The sequence below is a fragment of the Centruroides sculpturatus genome, unplaced genomic scaffold (genome assembly GCF_000671375.1).
Source record: "Centruroides sculpturatus isolate CEXI.00-Female unplaced genomic scaffold, Cexi_2.0 scaffold864, whole genome shotgun sequence".
NCBI lineage: Eukaryota > Metazoa > Arthropoda > Arachnida > Scorpiones > Buthidae > Centruroides > Centruroides sculpturatus.
The window spans coordinates 232,411-254,876 of record NW_019385187.1 but is presented as its reverse complement, the minus strand read 5'-3'; the positions used below and the strand labels follow the sequence as shown (position 1 = coordinate 254,876).

The 22,466-nt window shown below is 27.4% G+C and overlaps 1 protein-coding gene across 2 annotated transcripts in view; it reads left to right on the top strand.

Annotated features, from left to right (window-relative positions):
- LOC111635904 (uncharacterized protein DDB_G0283357-like) overlaps positions 1–22,466 on the top strand; it is a 75,318-nt gene that overhangs the window by 13,841 nt on the left and 39,011 nt on the right. For both annotated transcript variants that reach the window (XM_023381039.1, XM_023381040.1), the window contains exons 2-6: positions 1,829–1,937; positions 4,643–4,719; positions 4,832–4,966; positions 13,205–13,273; positions 21,722–21,927. In XM_023381039.1, the coding sequence (XP_023236807.1) occupies positions 1,829–1,937; positions 4,643–4,719; positions 4,832–4,966; positions 13,205–13,273; positions 21,722–21,927 (596 nt within the window). The remainder of the gene's footprint in view (positions 1–1,828; positions 1,938–4,642; positions 4,720–4,831; positions 4,967–13,204; positions 13,274–21,721; positions 21,928–22,466) is intronic.

Sequence of the window (22,466 nt, the reverse complement as noted above, 5' to 3'; positions counted from 1 at the left end):
TTTTTAACTTGTATTAACATGTGTAGACTTATGATGTATTAACATAAGTATTTCTTAGCTGATATATTTTGTTGTTACAAAATTTTTATGATATTTGAAAGAACATTGTATATTGATATAATACAGTATATACAGTATTAAGTGATTTAGAGAAAATAAAAACAGCTTATGAAAAGCTACTTAAAGTTTGGGTTAATGTACTAACAAATTCTACTATCAGATCATACTAAAGTTTGGATTAACATAGTAACATTATCACAGATGCTTTCCCAAAATCATGTCTGAAAATTATTTATTATTTGAATGTTTGCAATTTTAAAACATGTTTTAGAAAAATAGATTAAAACTGATTAAAATGCTTTTGAATAGATACTGTATATTATTCTTTTTATTATTGTTTGTTAAATATATGTATAAATTTGAATTGATGCATTTTAACAGAAATAATAAAAAATGATTCTATAATTTGACAATTATGATTTGAGTGCAATGCAAAATAACAAAATAAGTATTTTGACATACTTCTGTGTCAAGGTAACTAAAATGCTAAAAAAAAATTTTATTTTTTAAATAAAATGTTGCTTTTATATTAAAATTTATAGAAGATAGCTTTAGTGTCAGTTCTATCTTTCTGAATTTGGTTAAAAAAAATAGAAATGAATGCAGAAAGAGAGATTTTTTATTCATTAAAGGACACCTTAACCATTTAGATTTGTGCACTTTCAGTTCAAAGGAAAGAATAAGAACATATTATATTGCATAGAAGTTAATGATTTTCCATTTAATAAATTATGGAATTTCATTTATCAGCATTCTTAGTTTAGATAGTAATGGATGAATCAAAATTTTTCATTTACCTCTTAAAACTAAACCTTTTCTATATTTAAGATACATCATTGATCATAACATGGCATAGTCCGATGAAGAATTTCTTGTTTTGCATTATAATTTTCTTCCTTCTTATATAATAAATGTGAGAATGGATTTGAGTCTTGAAAGTGCTTCAGTTTGTGATGTACTTTTGTTCCAATAAAATAGTTTGAAAGTATAGAAGTTTATTATCTAGAATTTTTTCTATGCTGTTTTATATTTATTTAATTTTAAATGTTAAATATATTCGATGTTAAAATACATTTTGGTGAATTAGGCTTATTGATTTTAGTAAACCTAGTTTGTATTTCTATTATATAAAAATTATGTAATAGATTTAATTAGTTATTCTAACTTCATAAATTGTCAAAGAATAATTTGGAAGTGTGAAATTCAGCATTATGCTTTAATTATCTGTATAGCACATTAAATATTATATTATAAAACTTCNTTTTTTTTTTTTTTTTAGATCATCTCTGTTTGGCGCAAGCTAAAGCAGGCAAATTTATTTTTAAAAAAGTTTTTCAAGCCTAAAAAATGAAATTTAACATATGTATTTTTCTTCTACATTAATTTTATTACTTCAGTTTTATTAAAATTTCTTCTATAATTTTTCTCTCTCATATTTGTTACTTCAATATTTTTACAAAAAATTATACTATATTCAATTTGATATAAACCATACTTTATAAGTTTTTTCCTGATGAACATTGTTATGAAGATGATCATTTGAATTCATTAACAGTTTTTTTCAAAAAAAAAAAACATTATTTTTAATTTAAATTTCTTAATATTTTTCTCATTTTAATACTTTATAATAATGAATGATGAATATATTACTTTATTAATGAAATATATGAATATTTGAACTTCATGTTTAATAGAAAAAATTCAAATTTGTGTATTGTACAAGTCATTAATATTTTAATATTAAATTCACATGTAAATTTCTTTGTAGAAATTGAAGGATTTGACAGAACAATTAAAGCATGATCCCAATTACTCCTGTAGCCAAGGTGAATGTGATGTTAATCGACGAAAGAATCGATATAAGGATATTCTTCCTTGTAAGTAGTTTAATATTTGTGGACATTAAATTTAAAAATAAATTCATCTTTTATAACAAAATTATACAAAATAAATTTATTATATATAATTTTGTTATAAAAGATAAATTTGCAAATTTCTTGAGATAATCATGATAATTTCGTGACACACACAAAATACACACAAAATTATCGTGTTTGAGATAATCAAGCAATTTGTAATACAGTTACATTCTTTTAACCTGACATTGTCAAGACTGACACATTACTGGGTTATCAAAAATGCTGCCATATCAGACAGTGGAAGTTTTTCCAGTTTCATTCCCCTGGACACAGTGTTACATTATGTGTAACTTCATGTGTAAAACTGTAAAAAATCTAACTTTTATGATTGTTTAACATGGCAATTTCAATTTTTCTAGACTTTTCCTACTTTTGATTGGCTTGAAACAAGAACATGCTATTTTTATTTTGTGCTTTGTACACTTTTATTGTCTATAAATACAGATGTACAGATTTAATTATCAAAGTACATGAATAGTAATGTATTGTAACTGTTTTCATGATAATTATTGATATCAAATGTGCTAAATATTTCTGCTTATAACATAAAACCTGCACACTAATGTCTTTGGAAGAGTCTCTAGAAAAATCATGCACAAACTAACTGCATACCTAGCAAAGCATTATGTTATTTTGGCATTTGTCATTTCTAACAGGAAAACCCACATCCCTTTCCAAGAACTGCACATTTTGAACACTTTTATGTGAAAATTTTAACTCCCAGTAACTAACCCATCTAGTCCACCAAATAACCCCTCCCCCAATGCTAAGCTTGACTTTTTGGGCTCAATGTTGCTGGCTTATCGGTTGCTAGTGTACTGAATGCCTAGTTAATGGAATTTCACTGTAATAGGGTGTTGACTTTATTCATTTAAGCAATTGCTTATCACTACATTTAACCTTACAGACTACAGTAGAGCGTTGATTATCCAAATCGATTGGGGACTGGGGTTGTTTGGTAAATCGATATTTCAGATAACCGATTATGTACGAAAAAATATATTAATCTATCCCATGTTGAAATTTTTCTCCGTTGCATGTCGCTTCGCGTCGATGTTAAGCGTAACGAAGACTATTGTATCATTAAAAGTTATTTCTTTATTTTGTACAAACGAAATAAATATATTGAAAAATATAAAAACAATAAAAAATTATACTTCAGAAGTTAATTTAGTATCAAAAACGTAAAATATTTGAGTAGCCCAAGACATAGCCAAAGATTGCAGCGCCACTGGCGAAAATTTAAATTTGCCGACTGGAATTCTTTCGGATAATTGACTTTCGGATAATCGATGCTCTACTGTAATTCGTTGCATCGACTGGAAATATTTTCCATTTAGACTGTCCATGCAATCAATTGGCATCACCCTTCAATCCAGACTTAAATAGATCACTAAATGTAATTATTGGGTTGATTAAAAAATTCAATTTGTTTGTTGATGATGTGCTATCATTGAATTAATTGAAGAGAATCCACATTGCATGACCAGGGATACTGCAGAAGTGTTATCTGTCATTCAGGAATTAGTTGTTTGACATTTATGCAACTTAGGATATACATGTTATATTTAGGTGCCATATTAATTGAGTGAGAGAAATCTGATAGATAGAATATATCCTTTGATTTGATTTGACGAACAACCAAATGGATTACTTTTGAAGCAACTAATTAGTGGCAATGGAAAATGGATTGTTTATCATAATATGCAACAAAAAAGATCCTGGAGAAAGTCAATTGATTTCCCTATAGCTTGCCAAAAGCCAGTTTCCAATATAAAAAAAAGGTTTTGTTGATTGGACTGGAAGGGAATTATATATCATAAATTACTATCTCAAAATCAGATCGTTAATACAGTTCCTAACAATAATCTGAAATTAGTCTTCAAAGAAAAAATGGTCAACATTAGGAAGAAGAAATATTGTGTAGAATAAACTTTTGTCATACAGGCGTTAAATTACCAATAACTGTCATCAGACTGACAAGCATTTTCAACGTTAATTATTTTTGTCTTCTTCAGGTCATTAAAACTGTTAAAATTCCTTTTTTGATTACAAATAACTGTCCGTTCCAAGTGTATTAACGTTTTAGAATGGAAGCAACAGTAGAACATAAAACAATTTTCAAATAAAAACATGTGTGGTTGTGGGACAAGGTGGCCATAATAAGACAGTGCAATAACAGAAATATTATATATATATATAATTAATAATAATAATATATTTTAAAACATAGAATGTACTTAGATATATAGAAAATATGCTTAGGCATGTAGAATGAAAATTTATTTATTACATATTTATTAAAGTTTGTGTGTTTAGATCACAGTGAACTTTGTTTAATGACTAAATTACTGTTTATGAAACTTTTTTAATTGTTTTTTTCAATTGGTGTGTATAAAAAAATAACTCTGAGTGATAAAACAACAAAATTAAAAAAACAAAAAATCATTTCTAGACACTTTTTGTATTTAGAGATATTTATGATTAAATCACTGTAATGAAGTTTTAGTGTATAACAAAATTAAATTTAAAAACAAGTAAGATGTTAGTTATTTAAAAGATTACAAGTTTGATTAAATTAGTTACGGGTAACATAAATATTGAATTATAGAAAGTAATTTGTAAAAAAATTTGTAATAAGGTGTTTTTTTATTTTATTTTAGATAATTATACCCGTGTTGTCTTATCTGAATATCCTGGAGTTCCTGGATCTGATTATATTAATGCCAATTACATTAAAGTAAGCTTTAATTTTCTATTATTTTTCTGTTTCAGTATAATTTATTTTAAAAATAAACTTATGAAATTATTGTTTTTTCTCTTTTCTTATCTGTAAAAATGTTTGTTTTCAGGGTGGTAGTGGTTCTTTGGCCTATATTGCATCACAGGGACCACTTCCTAATACCATGGTTGATTTTTGGCGGATGATATGGGAGTGTGAAGTACAAGTAGTAGTAATGGCTTGTAAAGAACAAGAGTCTGGTAAAGTAAGTAAAAACATTTTTTAGTATAATGCTCTATAATAATGGTAATATTAAAAAAAATATAAAGTAATAAAACTATACAGTTACCGTTGTATTCTTCTATAATTTAGAATCATATTATATGAATTAATGCTACACATTATTGAAATAATTTTTCAAATAATATGAAACTTGTAGGGTCTAAAATGTTAGATACTACCTTGCACTAAAAGTCCCTTCTAAAAAGCAATGAATCAAATATCCAACCTTCTATAAATTTCAATTCATTTTATGTTTGTAATTTAATTTGTTTGCATATTCTAGAACAAATATTTTTTGATATGTATACTGATATACGATGATTATTTTTTATTTCATATTTGCAAAATACATAACTTTTCATTGTCCATTTTACAGTATAATTCTAGTAATTTATCTATTCTTGTATGGATTAGCATAGTTTATGTAATAAAAATGTGACCAGAAAATGTAATGCTAGTGTTATATTTTCTGGTTTTATTACATATAGATAATTTTTTAAAGCTTGCTGTTTATACAGTAGAGTCCCGAAAACTCGGCCTAATGTGGACCAAAGGGTGACTGAGTTTGTGAAAATGCCAGGTTATCAGAAATGGGGTTAAAAAAGAATAAGTACGAGTGTTTCCTCAGAAAATACTGTATTGTATGTGTATGTATTGTTTGTTTGAGAATACAACAGAGTATAAACTGCCCAAATATCCTTAAACAAAGGAAAAGTATGTACTTTATGAAGGCATAGAGCCTTTACTACATGAAAATGAAAATTAATGAATACACAGTGTACAGTAATTTACCTGATAAGACAGACCTCAGAAAAATACTTTATGAGGCATAAAGCTGTCTATAATGAAAATTAACCAGGGGTTTTTTCGCCCTGCCAGGGTGTGGCCGAATTATCTGGATTGCCAGGTTATCAAGTGCTGAGTTTTCAGGACTCTACTGTACTAGTTAACTGTTTAAAAAGACTGTATTAAATAGTCAAGTAGTTAAATGAATAGGTAACTACTAGCTTTACATTTTTGCCAATGTAATTATTTTCTAATCTGTCTATTGTGTTTCTCATTTTTTCCTGTCTCTAGTTCTGATTTTATATTATTTTTGATTTCTCTGGAAACAGTTTTAAAATATTTCACAAAAGTATGTTTTTTTATTTTATTGTATGTTATTTTTGTTATATCAAAGCATTTCTCAAGGAACTGTATCAAAAATATGTATAATTGAAATTTATGTCAAGATAAACCGTAAGATAGCAGAACTAGCAGTTATATGAATAAACTGTTTATACAACTGGATGCATTTTAAATAAACACAATAATATCAAAAAATACTATACTGAAATTTTAAAAGTTCATTAAAGGTTTTGGAATTTGACTGATGAATCAGTTAGGAAATGATTTGGCAAAATTATGAAATTTTTTATTATTTACATTTATTAAAACTAACTCTATAGTATTTTCAGTTTGGATGATATTTCCCCCCACACCTCATAATTTGAAGATGGATTAATTTATTTTTCTTGGTATGAGTGCTTAGAAACATGATTATATTTATTATGAAATGAATACCCTAACTTTAAACATTAAAAAATTTACATATTGAAATTATGTAGTTTCAAATGTGTGAAATTTTATTATTCATGTGAAGTATTTTTAATGTTAATAGGATCTTAAAAAACGATAACATCAAAGCTGGAACAATATTCAGATTTGTGCCTTTCTCTTCTTACTTCTTTCCAGCACATAGTTTACTAGTTTAAACAAATGTTTTGGCCACTTATTTAGAATAATTCATTGTGTTTCAAAGGATTTGTCTAAATAAGCTATTTATATCTGATGAGTCCAATTATCAGATATAAATAGTTTATTTAGATGAAAGTGTTGACAATATTTATTCTTTGAGAATTTGATTAACAAATTGAATAATTAATTTTCTATTAATTTCTATCAATAAATTATTAAGTTTTATAATTGAAGTATTTATATCAAAGAAAGACAATTAAACGACTATTCAACTTTTAAATTAAACAACTTTTAAATATTTCATGTTTAAAATAAAAGGTTTATGTGAAATTAAGCCAATATGTAATAATCAAAATCCGCAATTCTAAGCAGTTTCCAGAAAAAGGAATTAATTTTAAGTTATTGTGTTTGTATGCTCTGGTGCACAAGAGTGAGTGGCATGATGTATCTTGGCCTAAGAGTCTGTATCTTATGGCTGTTCTGGGTTTGAATATCTTTTTTTAAGATTTAATTTATGCTTGCAGGAAAGGTAGGTTCCAGTTTTTAATACTGAAATACTTTCATATATATTTACTAATTGTGTATTTTTATTCTATTGGCTCCTTATTTTAATTGTCTTCTCATTCAACTTACCCAATTGTTCCCGATAGCATAAATAGACATGAACCACAAATTAAAGGGAGCTGAAACATTCTATTTAGCTAGGAATTGATGTCACAGCTGTATTTAAAGTTACACTGATTTGTTTGTGAATGGAAATTGGATAAAGGCCTACTACTTGCTGTTTTTCATTTTGACTGAGTTAATCACAAATACTTTGTTTCACCAACTTTCACATCATTTGTAGTTATTGTGTGTCTTTGGACAAATTTTATTTTAATTGAAAATGAAGAATTGTTATTTAAAGTTGTTAATAAATTCAGTTGTGGGCATTAAATATGTATTTAAAAATTATTCATTAAATAAGTAAATTAGTAAACAAATGCAAAAATAAGTAATTTGATAGTGGAAAAAATTAATCAATTTTTCCTGCAAAATTAAAAATTAAAAAAAGAAAATGAAATATGAAAAAATTCTTTAAAAATCAACAGTCAAACTCAGAGCGACCATAAGATATGGACTCACAAGCCAAGATGTAACCACTACTCCACTTACTCTTAAAAACATATCTACACCAGAGCATATAAATACAATAATTTAAAATTGGTTCCTTTTTTCTCAACTGTTCAAGATTGAGAACTTTGATTATTATATATAGTTAACTACACACAGTATGTTAGAATTATAGTTAACCACAGTTAACTATAATTCTAACATACCTCTTCATATAAAACAAAACATATTTAATATGAAATACACTAAAATCAAGAATAGAACTAGTATAAGTACTAAACAAATCGAACATTTAAATACACTAAAGAAAAAATTTATTCTTTCAGGATACCCAAACAGAATCCTTAACATTTGGGAAACAGAAATAGATAAAAAAACAGATAAAACAATAAGAATAGATCCTAAACAAGCAGAAATAAAATACATTCGTTTCCCATACATAAAAGGTTTATACGAAGAAGTTAATAAGGAAGTTAAAAAAATTAATGTAAAACTAGTTCCGACATATGATAAGCTACTCTCCAGATTAAATGCAAAACAAGTTAATAAAACAAATATAACAAAGAAAGAAGAAAGTAAAAACGTAGTCTATAAAATTCCGTGTACATGCGAAAATAAAAAATTTTATATAGGTGAAACTAAACGTAAAGTTAAAGTAAGATTGAAAGAACATATAGCCGATTTGAAATATCGTAGACTAAATTCTGCTTTTCATGAACACTGCCTTTTAAATAATTGTAATATAGACAAAAATAATATAGATATTTTACACAGAGAAAAAGATACATATAAAAGAAAATTCAAAGAAAGTATAGAAATAATCAAAAATCAAAATAGTATAAATAAAAATCCTAGCATCTCTATAAACGAAAACTGGTTAAAATTTTTATATTGATTGTATTCACTAGATTCAAATTATTATTATTGTGATCAATGTGCTAATTAATAATTATTGAACTGTTAAATAAATCAACAATAACAAAAAACTGTAATGTTATAATGGGAGTCAAATAATATGTAAATTTATATTAAATAATGTTTACCAACTTCAAGACATTGTAATATCATTAGTTCAAATAATAATCTATAATAAATATTGAAATGTTAAATAAATCAACAATCATACATTGTAAAAAAATATAGTAGATGTCAGATATGTAAATTTATATTGTAGAAGTTATGTAAATTCGTATTATATTGTCAACGCGTATTAAAGGAAATAAGGATTTTGTAAACAGATTTATGAGTAGAAGGAATAATCAATTGTATACCAATTTGATAATTGTTGTCCAATGTATGTTTTAGATCAAGGATTTTATAGAACTGTTTTATAAGTAAAAGGTACAATCAATTGTGTACAACTTTAATAACAGCCGTACTCAAGGTATGCCTTAATAGAAGATAGTTTTATAGATTCTGTAAAACTGATGTATAGTTTGTATATATGTCGTATACTCCCCTAATATTATAGTTGGCTAAAAGGGAAAAAATATTGTGAACAAGCTGATGTTACTGGAAAATATCGGGAGTAGCTGTTACTTCAATTTTTATAAAAAAACTTGTATGCATGGGTATGTTTATATTTTTATGAATTTTACAAAACTTGTGTATTTTTTTGTGTGTATGTTATATCCTCTTTTAATGTTTTAGTTGGCTGAAGAGGGGCTTAAAAGCCCGAAACGTGTAAAAAAATTTTTCACACGTATCAACTAAATAAAGACGAGACAACCCGCCAAGTGTCTTAATTTATAGCACTTTATTGTGTTAGAAGCATAAACGAAAGCACGGTTTCATATCATCAAAATAAGAAGTTAGAATATTGAAACGGCGGAAATCATCAAATTTAAAGAAGATGAAGGTAGAACTACACCAGAACAGCGCATATAAAAAGGAAAAATTACAAGGTGAGATAGAAAAAACTTTAATTGATTTACAATATCTAAGGACACACCTAAAAGAACGAAAACCTCTAAAGACACTTTCTTTGCCAAAGTCGATTGCTGAAAATATCCCAACACGTGATAGGAAATATCTAAACTTTAAAATATTGAGATCTGCAATAAAATTTAAATACATAAAAATTAAACGACTAAAACGAATATTAAAAACATGTAACAAAAGCGACAAGCAAACGGTAGTAGTAGAGCAGATTAAAATTTGACTCAATATGAAGATAATAAATATAAGAAATTAGTCAAAAAGTTTCACTATCCAGATAGAGAAGAAACAGAAGAATGGAAAAGATCGTTAGTGCTAAATAAAACAAGTACCGTTATTCCTGATAATGTCCTGGAGACAATACAAAATGGACTAGATTTTAATGGACCTAACCAATGGAATGCTTTGGACATAATACCAGACATAGATCGTATATGTAATAAGTTAAATGATACAGAATCAAAAATCATCAAAATAAATCTAGCAAATAAGATTGAGAAATATATAACTAAAAGAAATGGAAAAACCACTATAGAAGATAAAAATTATTATAAATATAAAAATAATATTGAAGAATTACATAACTTTTTAAAGAACAATCGACTAGAAATAATCAAAGCAGATAAATCTAAACAAATAATTATAGTTGAGCAAGAGTGGGTTAAAAAGAAAAAACAAGAATTAGTTGATAGTGATAAATTTAGAGAACTCCCAATTGACCCCATAGAAGTAATATATAAAGAATTAAAAAATAGAATTACCAAACTATACAAACTAAAAAGCTTAACTAAAGATGAAAAAGAATTTATCCTGAGCGAAAACAACGATCGTACACCGAAAATGAAGATACAACTTAAAACCCATAAAGCAGATGAATCCGTCCGTCCTATAGTTGACTTCAGAAATACAACGTTATATAATCTTGAGAAAATTCTAAAACAGAAACTAAAAATATATCAAAATTCTGAATTTGCTATTTATAATACTGATGAACTATTATGTGATATTAAACAGATAGATATAAAAGATACATACAGAATTGCAAGTCTGGACATAATTGATATGTACCCTTCCATAATATGGGAAATAATTGAACCAAAGCTGACACAACTTAAAATTGAACCTGAAATAATAGACCTAATCGAATTTACCTACAGAAGCAACTACTTTGAAATAAACAGTAAATATTACACACAGAATAGTGGAATTAGTATGGGGTCCGTAATAGGACCGAAACTAGCAGAGATCATAATGATAGATATAGACAAAGAAATAAGTGACATATATGGTATAAAGTTCTACAGAAGATACGTAGACGATGTCCTAATAATATATGATGAAGTCGAAATTAACACTAATGAAATCAGAAAAATAATAAATAATATCCATAAAAATATTCAATTTAAAATAGAAGAAGAAGATAAAATTACCAACAGCATAAATTATTTAGATATTACAATTAAAAGAAATAATACAAATCTCGAATTTGAACCGTTTAAAAAGCAGTGCTCAATAAATACCACAGTTAACTATAATTCTAACATACCACTTCATATAAAACAAAACATATTTAATATGGAATACACTAAAATCAAAAATAGAACTAGTATAAATACTAAACAAATCGAACATTTAAATACACTAAAGAAAAAATTTATTCTTTCAGGATACCCAAACAGAATCCTTAATATTTGGGAAAAAGAAATAGATAAAAAAACAGATAAAACAATAAGAATAGATCCTAAACAAGCCGAAATAAAATACATTCGTTTCCCATATATAAAAGGTCTATACGAAGAAGTTAATAAAGAAGTCAAAAAAATTAATGTAAAACTAGTACCGACATATGATAAGCTAATCTCCAGATTAAATGCAAAACAAGTTAACAAAACAAATATAACAAAGAAAGAAGAAAGTAAAAATGTAGTCTATAAAATTCCGTGTACATGCGAAAATAAAAAATTTTATATAGGTGAAACTAAACGTAAAGTTAAAGTAAGATTGAAAGAACATATAGCCGATTTGAAATATCGTAGACTAAATTCTGCTTTTCATGAACACTGCCTTTTAAATAATTGTAATATAGACAAAAATAATATAGATATTTTACACAGAGAAAAAGATACATATAAAAGAAAATTCAAAGAAAGTATAGAAATAATCAAAAATCAAAATAGTATAAATAAAAATCCTAGCATCTCTATAAACGAAAACTGGTTAAAAATTTTATATTAATTATATTCACTAGATTCAAATTATTATTATTGTGATCAATGTGCTAATTAATAACTATTGAACTGTTAAATAAATCAACAATAACAAAAAACTGTAATGTTATAATGGGAGTCAAATAATATGTAAATTTATATTAAATAATGTTTACCAACTTCAAGACATTGTAATATCATTAGTTCAAATAATAATCTATAATATTAAATATTGAAATGTTAAATAAATCAACAATCATACATTGTAAAAAAATATAGTAGATGTCAGATATGTAAATTTATATTGTAGAAGTTATGTAAATTTGTATTATATTGTCAACGCGTATTAAAGGAAATAAGGATTTTGTAAACAGATTTATGAGTAGAAGGAATAATCAATTGTATACCAATTTGATAATTGTTGTCCAATGTATGTTTTAGATCAAGGATTTTATAGAACTGTTTTATAAGTAAAAGGTACAATCAATTGTGTACAACTTTAATAACAGCCGTACTCAAGGTATGCCTTAATAGAAGATAGTTTTATAGATTCTGTAAAACTGATGTATAGTTTGTATATATGTCGTATACTCCCCTAATATTATAGTTGGCTAAAAGGGAAAAAATATTGTGAACAAGCTGATGTTACTGGAAAATATCGGGAGTAGCTGTTACTTCAATTTTTATAAAAAAACTTGTATGCATGGGTATGTTTATATTTTTATGAATTTTACAAAACTTGTGTATTTTTTTGTGTGTATGTTATATCCTCTTTTAATGTTTTAGTTGGCTGAAGAGGGGCTTAAAAGCCCGAAACGTGTAAAAAAATTTTTCACACGTATCAACTAAATAAAGACGAGACAACCCGCCAAGTGTCTTAATTTATAGCACTTTATTGTGTTAGAAGCATAAACGAAAGCACGGTTTCATATCATCAAAATAAAAAAATATTATATATAGGTTTAATTTTAGATAATCTTTTAAACATTTAATATTTAAAAGTTGGATAGTAATTTAGTTATTTTCCTTGTAAGAACAGAAAATATTATCTCCAATACTTATAAATGTTTGAGAATTTTTAATAAATTGAACTTTGTAAATTTGTAATTGTAATTATAATATGCTAATAAACATAATTATTAAAATTAAGCATAGTTAAAAAAAAAGCAGAAATACAAAAACATAACAATTTGATCAAATTTTGATAAAAATATTTAAATTTTCAGTATAAATGTGAATGCTATTGGCCTGATGAAGGAGAACAAAGACAATATGGGAACATTACTGTTGAATTGGTGAGTAAATATCAATTATGAAATACTTAATTGAGTATGTAGCAAAATTTATTAAATAAAGTTGAATACAGTATTTGAGTTAATAAAAATATTACCTTTATTAACATTTTAAGATGAAATATATTATGTAGACAAATATATTTATATTTGTTTACATAAATTTACAGGTATAAATTTTTTATTTAATATTACATTTGAAACATTTAAGCCAGTGTTACTGCTATCAACTTCCATTTTCACATTTTGTGAAAGTTTCAAAGAAATGATAACAATTTAAAATTGGCAACAGAAGTGCAAAAGCATGTGCCATTATGGAAAAACTGCACATTTGTGTCAAAACAGTGGGAAACACTTGAGTTGTTTGTCCAGCATACAAGTAGGGATACACCCTACTTATATGCTGGACAAACAACTCTAAATATTCTCCTAGTTTTAATTTTTCCATCTCAGAAGCTTTGCTTATATATAAAAGCATATAAATAAGAATCGGACAAATCTTCTGTAAAATGCATTGGCAAATTCTTGCGATTTTTTCAGACAATGCCACAAGCATTCAATTTTTTGTGTATGAATGCCTGTAACTGGACCAATGAAATTTTCAGCATGTTTTACAGTGCTGTGGGTTATTTTGACTCCTTCTAAATTTTTGATGTGATTGTAACTTTTCCATTTGTCCTTGTACACTATGATTCTTGAATTTACAAAGTTGCTAATAACCCAGTTCAGACTGACTTTGGACTTGTAATTTACTTTACACACAAAACAGGAATTATCATTGTGGCAAAATCAGCCAACAATCCACTTGGTGCCTTTCAACAACTACCCTGTTTTGTTTTTTCTTTTGCTCACCACGGTTTCATCGATTTTGATGATCTTTCCAGGTCCACCAATTTTTATTTTGGCCAAATTAGACAAGGAAACCATTATTACATGCCATATGAAATTTGCTCATTCTACAGATGTTCAACAATTAATGCTTACTACTGAACACGTCCCATTCAACATACAGTCCATGAAAATTAGATGCCAGGCAATTGACTAATATGTAGCCCAAGAAATCTTCCCAAATTTGCCTTTAAACGTATCTTTAAATACCAAACTATTCAACTTGCATTTATGGCATCAAAAGGCAACAGAATCACGAGTTTTCTGAAAAATTAATTTAATGGTGAGTAAATATTCAATTATGAAATACTTAATTGAGTATGTAGCAAAATTTATTAAATAAAGTTGAATACAGTATTTGAGTTAATAAAAATATTACCTTTATTAACATTTTAAGATGAAATATATTATGTAGACAAATATATTTATATTTAGTTATATTCGGTTTCCTTGTCTAATTTGGCCAAAATAAAAATTGGTGGACCTGGAAAGATCGTCAAAATCGATGAAACCGTGGTGAGCAAAAGAAAAAACAAAACAGGGTAGTTGTTGAAAGGCACCAAGTGGATTGTTGGCTGAATTTGCCACAATGATATAAATTTATACTTGTAAATTTATGTAGACAAATATAAATATATTTGTCTACATAAATTTACAAGTATAAATTTTTTATTTAATATTACATTGTGAAACATTTAAGCCATTTAAGGAATGTCGAGCATGATTCCACTGACTATCCAAACATTGTTGTCAAACTTCTAGGCTTACAGGAAAGTGGCACTGACCTTTACATTTCTCACAAACTGCATTCACAGGTTGCAAACCTAACTTTATCACAAACTTAAGATCAGATGAAATTCTTTTATTGACATCAATTTCAGGAAAATTAGAATCTAAAATATGGAAAAAATCCCAATAAATGAACTTTTGCCAAGAAGAGTGTTGATCATTTTCCAAAACCTCCATGCCATAGAAAAAAACTGCAAATACAGAAACTCTAATCATACTACAACACTTCAAACTAATGTACAATACTTTAAAATATTCCTATCTAAAACATAAAATGATTTGGCCATAATCTAAAAACCATATTACATAACAAATCACAATAACAATAATATACAAGACAGCAATATCTATGTTAACTATCCAAACACTCATGTTGTTTGAGATTTCTGGAAGTGTCACCATAGGAACTACCTAAGTAAACTTTTATCAAAAGCAGTTTCTATATTGAACTTCCAATATTTGGAATTATACATTTTAAACATTCAAATGCTCATATCTCACTGAAATGAATGTTATGTGGAAATGTGCTACCCATTGATCAGTTCTGTAATCTCTTTGCACTTTCCATTTCTACTCTACTTTGTTTCCTATTTAAAACTCAATAGCAAGGTTGAGGTTGAAGTTTTAAATGCAAAAATGTGTACATCGGACATTCAGCACTGTTTTCCTGTAAGCCTAAAAGTTTGACAACTGTGTTTGGAATGTCGAGCATGATTCCACTGACTATCCAAACATCGTTTTCAAACTTCTAGGCTTACAGGAAGGTGGCACTGAACGTCCGATGTACACGTTTTCGAGTTTAAAACTTCGGCCTCAACTTCGCTAGTACAGTAGAGCATTGATTATCCAACTCAATTGGGGACTCAGGTTGATCAGATAACTGAAAAAATCGGATAACCGAAAAGAATGAAAAAAATACATTATTACTATAGTATATTAGTATATCCCATGTAATTAGTATATTAGTATATTGCTATTAACCAACTTCGTGTTGAATTTTCATCGATGTTAAGCCTAACAAATTTTTTTTTTAAATAATAATCGTCGCTATTGTATCGTTAAAAATTATTTTAAAATTATTTTATTGCTCACAAAACAAACAACCTATCATAATTAGAAAATTAAGTCTCGATGTTGCCAGCTAAAACATGCAAAAATTTAAAAAATATAATATTAAAGTAGCCAAGACATAGCCAAATATTGTAGTGCCACATCACTAGTGGACATTTGAAATTTGCCGACTAGAACGGTCGGTTAACCGAAGTGACAGTTAATCGGGGGTCGGATAATTGATGCTCTACTGCATATCAAACTTTCTTGCCATTGATTTCAAATTTCACACTAATTGCTGTCTGTACAATGTATTTTAATGATATATTCTTAAATTCTTTATTTTTTTGTCATATAGACATCTATATTGTCTAACTTTTTCAATAAATACAGTAAACTCCCGATTATCCGGGCTAATGGTGGGGAGAGGTGGCAAGGATGAATCCAGAAACACGGATAATCCGAACTATAATTATTTATTTCTGAAATACAACATGTAGATTCATCTTTTTCAAATTTTTCAATTAATGTTAGTTTTTGTTTTATAGTAAGTATGACTTTCTTTCAGTTATTAGGCATTTTAAGGGTACTTATCTGAAAATTTAAAAAATAATCTTATTTTATGTAATTTTACACTAAAAGTATTTGTCGGAGAGTTATTTGAAAAAAAATATTATGTATAATATCTATTATATATACATACATATAATTAAATCTTAAATTGTAATACATATTATAACATGCAAGTAAACGAAACTTTGTATAAATATAATCACTATCGTTTTCTCCTTCAAAAAGAAATGTCTGGCATGAAAGAAGCGGCCTAACTAAAACCAGTCCAGCTGACTTCAGATACCCTACCACCTGCTTCAAACATCTAAATATGAACACGTGCACACTTATAGGATGTGTAAACGTGAAAGCGAGCAACTATTTAAAAAATACATACACGTATAATTATTTCTTTAAAATTAAATTCATGCACGGATAATCCGTGCATGGATAATCAGGAGTTTACTGTAGTTGAAAATTTATTTCCATTCTCTTTGCTATACTTTTTGCCATTATGACAGTCAAATTACACATGAGCATGCATCACAAATTTACTTGTTTTTATTGGTTGCAGTATGACAGGAAAGTTAAATAATTTTAAACTGTTTTCAGTCATATTTCTGTCAAACTGAAAACTTCATTAGTTTAGCTGTCAGTTTTACAATTCCATTGCGGATTCATGTGATGTGGGGTTCCGGCTTTGATTATATCTTTATGTAAACCAAAAGCTGTCCTTTAATGAGGAGGATCATACTAGCTCTATAAAAGTTAATCTCTCCTAGTAATCAAGGAACAGAATCCTTGATTACTAAAAATGCATTTTATAGTTATCAAAAGAAATTATTTTCCAGTCTGAATATTTAGAACTGTCACTTACATGTACTTAAAAATTTTTAAATCTATGTTTAGATGTTTAGTTTTTTGACATTATATATATATAATGTGTTTAGAATATATATATGAATCAAAAGTAGCAAGCTTTTATCATGAAAGCAATATTGATCAATATAATGAACATTTGTAAGTAAAGTTATCCCTATTTACTACTGTCTGGATATAGCAGACCAAACCTGCCCAAATTTTGTATGTTGATGTTTTCAGACATGTATACATATTGACATCCCAAAGCCTGATGTATTGATACTAATCCAAACTCTTGCTGTAATTATTTGGGCTATCATTATGCTATAATTAATAATTAGAAACTAGGTAATTTGATACTAGAGGTAGATATTAGGTGTCATCTCTTATCTAAATTAATAATTATAATTTAATAATTTATTAAATAATTTAGAACATTCTGGAAGAAAAAACCTAGCACAGAGAGGGACTTGAACCTGCAACCTCTATTTACTGTGCAGTATGTAGATTGGGCTTTGGGATGTTGATATATTTATATATATAATCAAGACAGGTTGATAATAATAATAAGTGCAGAGCCCAGATGGTTAGGAGTTGAAAGTTGAAATTTGGTACACAGTTAGGGTACGTCACGAGAACGCACACTAAGAAGGGATTTTTCAAAATTCCTCCCCACGGGGGAGAGGGACAGGATTAAGGTTTAACACTTCCATCAACAATGGACGTGTCAACAATGGAAGTGTTACGTAACTTACATAACAATGGAATTGTTAAGAGAAAGTGACATGCAAGAGGCAGATGCAGTTTTTTCGTTTTGTGAGAAATCAAACATATTTCTAAAAATTCTCTAATTAGTCTGGAAACGGGGACATAATTCTTGCACTCTGTGAAAACGAGTAAGGTTGACTATAACATAATAATCTTAATCTTTGCTATTGTTACTTTTGCCCGAGCAACGCCAGGCCTACCTGCTAGTATACATATATTCCATGTCATGTAAAGTGATTGCAGGCTGAATGCCATAGAGGAGGAGTACATAGGCTGAGAGTGTAGGAGCCATCCCAGCTGGAGCCATAAGTAACTGTGAATGGTTATATCTAAATTTATATACTTCTGGAAGCAAAGGCTTGCTCAGTGTTCAGATGGCATAAACTGTACAGTAAGTGAGGTTGCAGGTTCAAGTCCTGCTCCTGGCTANAGATCTAGGTCACATTTAAACATTTCTTTTTAAAAACTCTACTTGGAAAACTATTTTAAAAATGTAATTTTGCATTAAAAAACTACAACCTTCAGCTCTTTTAAATGATTTATAGTAGATAATATGTATCTTAACATTTTATTTTTTTTTCTTTTTTATTTTATTTCGAAAACTGTGTTACTTGTTCATCATTTTTCTAATCGAAAAATTGTCTTAGATGCAACTGATATTAATTAATAATAAGTTGGAAAAAATTCATTATTATTTGATGTAATAGCAATTTCTATTAATAATATCAATCATAGATTAATATTCTTCCTTGTTTTCTAACTTAATCTATATGATACAGACGAAAGACTAATCCATGTTATCAACTTGGTTCAACATCATAGTTGATTGAAGCTTCTATTAATTAAGTATGATGTTCTACAGAAATTAGAAATTTGTGGTTTGATTTTATTGCTAAAGGCATATCTAATTGGTGTACTGAAATTAATTTTCAATTTAATCCTATCTGATAGAAACATCTACTGATAATAGCTTAGTTTGATGGTTATAAAGTAATTATTATACTGTACAGCAAATTNATCTCAAATCTTCTTTCTTTCAAGGATCTTTTGAGTTTGAGGAATAAGAAAAAGTCACAAGGAACAAGGTCAGGTGAGTAGGAGGAGTAGGGAAGAACAGTGATATAGTGTTTGGCCAAAAACTCATGAGTTCTGAAGGCTGAATGGGCTGGAGCATTGTCGTGATGGAGAAACCAGTTGCCACTCTTCCACATTTTCTAACCTTTTGTGATGGCTGGTATCCCTCAGACGTTTCAGAACTTCAATGTAGTAAGTCTGGTTCACTGTGGAGCCTTGGGGGAGGTGTACCAAATTACTTAGTCTTTATTAAATGTAGCATAATAATAGCCCAATTAATTATGGCTAGAGTTTCGATCAGTTTGCACACATATGTATGAGATTTCATTGGAGAAAAATTTAGTTCCAAAACTCCCCACTATAGAACTCATGACACTGTAAACAGCAAAAATAAAAAAAACAGCAAATTCACAATGTACTGTACATATGCTATGATCAATTTCTGGGTATAATATTGTGTATGGCATATGAAATATTAGTCATACTAATGGAGATCAGCAGCACTGATAATTAATGTGCCAGATTGCATCTATTTTTTAAAACTGTTTAATGCAAACCTTGCAAATGCTGCAGCATGCTTCAAGAGTTACATTTTAAGAAATTGCACTGAAGTTTATTGCCATTCACAGTGCCACAAGTTTTGTTGTGGTAAATTCTGAACTAAGTTCTTTCCCTATGTGCAGGAAAAATTACATCAGTTGCAATTATCATTTCATAATAAATGAATTGACAAAGAAATTGGAATCTTAATTTCAGGATTGAAACACATATAATTAAATACAATTTACTATGTTTAAAAAATTTATTTTGTATTACTAGTACATTCTATATATTAACACGACTTATTATACTGGAATTATGGATGCAGATATTTAGTCTTACAGTTCAAAAATAATGTTCTTTATTTAGTTCACCTGAACACATACACTTTAAANTATACTGTACAGCAAATTTTGTTTACGTTGTTAAATTTAATTATTCTTTACTCCTGAAAGTTTTACATGAACAATTTTCCTGCAACGAAAAAAAAATTATATTTTTGACAATAAAAAACAAAATTTTTTTTAGTCAAACTTTTTACAAAGTAGAATTTATTTGAAATAAGTCATTTTATTTTTCTAGGAAAAAAAAATTTAGTCGGGAAATTGCAGCTTTACTCTTTTATATAGGATCAGCATATAAATCTAAATCCTGTTTCTGAGGCTAAAGCTGATGTCACATTTACAGTATTTTTTTTTTCTTCTTTCTACAAAATTTTGTACACTAGTACAATGATTTATTGCCTACTTTCTGCTCAATATATACTTTAAACTGTTTTTTTTTTTTTTTTTAACTTCTTTTCCTTAGATCAATTATTTACTATATATTGTATTATTATTGTATTTTTACGCTAAATTAAATTTTTAGGTATATAAGACTTCAAGAAGAGTGATAAATGAGCGATGTCTTTGCTGCCTGCATTTTTTATAAGCTTTTTAAATAATAATAAAAAAATTTATCTCCAAACAAGAGTGTCTAACAAGAAAAAATATATTTTAAAATCAGTTTTACATTATAAAAGTTAAAAACAAGTCAATATTTTTTAACTGACTGTAATCATATTTTGCCTATATAATAACCTTAAAACTCAAACAGGTATATACAGTTTTTCAAGTCTTAAACTTTACTTCGACTTAAGCGAAGTTTAAGAATGCAAATTGGATTATAATATGAATACTTTATTTCTTTTTAAAATTAGAATATAACCTACAATTTAAAGCTAAGTAAACATAAATTACTAATTATTTCGCTTTTTATTTTCGAGACATTTTCAGAAAAATAACACTTTTATGTACAAATAATGGCCTTTCTTAATTTAATTACGGTCAAAGAAACTTACTTTACTTCATTGCCAGATTTAGTTGAGTGGAGCAATATCTTGTTTTATAGATATTTTATATTCTTAGTTTACAGCTCTCCATTAAAATAAAAACTGAAATGATCTATTACAGCGTAAATTTATTGAATTTTTTTTTGTCTGTCATATTTTACTTTCATTTATCAAATTTTCTGTCTGGATTTACATAATATTTATGAGCTATCTTAACAAAAATTTTCATTACTTTTTTCCATTAGTAAAAGGACAATTTTTGTTGAAATTAAATTATTAATAGCTATGTTTTATCTTAAATTATTGATTTAATGACTATAAATTTTTACTTTTTTTATTTTATGTGTATATGTATTTGGAGTAAATGATTTTTAATGATGAGTAATTACGTGTAATAGATGTATTTTTTTTTTCGTTTTTTTAATATTTAATTTACGTTTAAGAAAGTTTTAAAATTAACGAAAGTATCACCCTTATTTCTACTAATGATAGAAGTGATTACAGTCATNCTTTCAAAATATAAATATTTTATTTATTAATAATTTCAAATACATTTTTAATATTATGTTTCATTAATATATAAATACATTACAATGCAGGTAAAATGGCGCCAAGTTTGTCCTGATTTTTTAGTTAGAACATTAAAAGCTTGTTGGGAAGATGAAACTAGAACAATTTGTCAGTTCCATTATGCAACGTGGCCTGATCATGGAGTACCAACATCCGTCCAGCCAATTTTGGAATTAGTTCGTCTTGTTAGGGATTGCCAAGCGTCTGAAGCTTTGCCAGTTTTAGTTCATTGCAGGTAAGATATTGGAAAATTATGTTTGAATTATAAAAAAATATTAAAATGAAATTTTAGTCTTTTTGATATTCTGCAAAATGATTTTATAAATAAGATTTACATTAATGATTAAAATATTAAAATATCATGATTATTAATAATTATTCAATATTTTATAATTTGTATCAGTGTCAATGATATCTCAATATGATTATATTCATAGGAAGAAAGATATTTCTGATTAATATATAATGTGTTAAAATTATTCAGCATTTATATAATAGTTTATTTGTGCATTTTTGTACGAGGTCTATTCAAAAAATATGCAGACTGATGTCATAAAACAAAATGTACTTTATGTAGAAGTTACATGTCTGGGTCCCCTTCAAAGTACTCTCCTTCCGAACATACACACTTATCCCAACAGTGTTTCCACTTGTTGAAACAGTCCTGGTATGCTTCTTTTGTAATGTCCTTCAATGCCTTCGTCGCATTTGCCTTAATCTTGGGAATCATCTCAAATCTTCTTTCTTTCAAGGATCTTTTGAGTTTGAGGAATA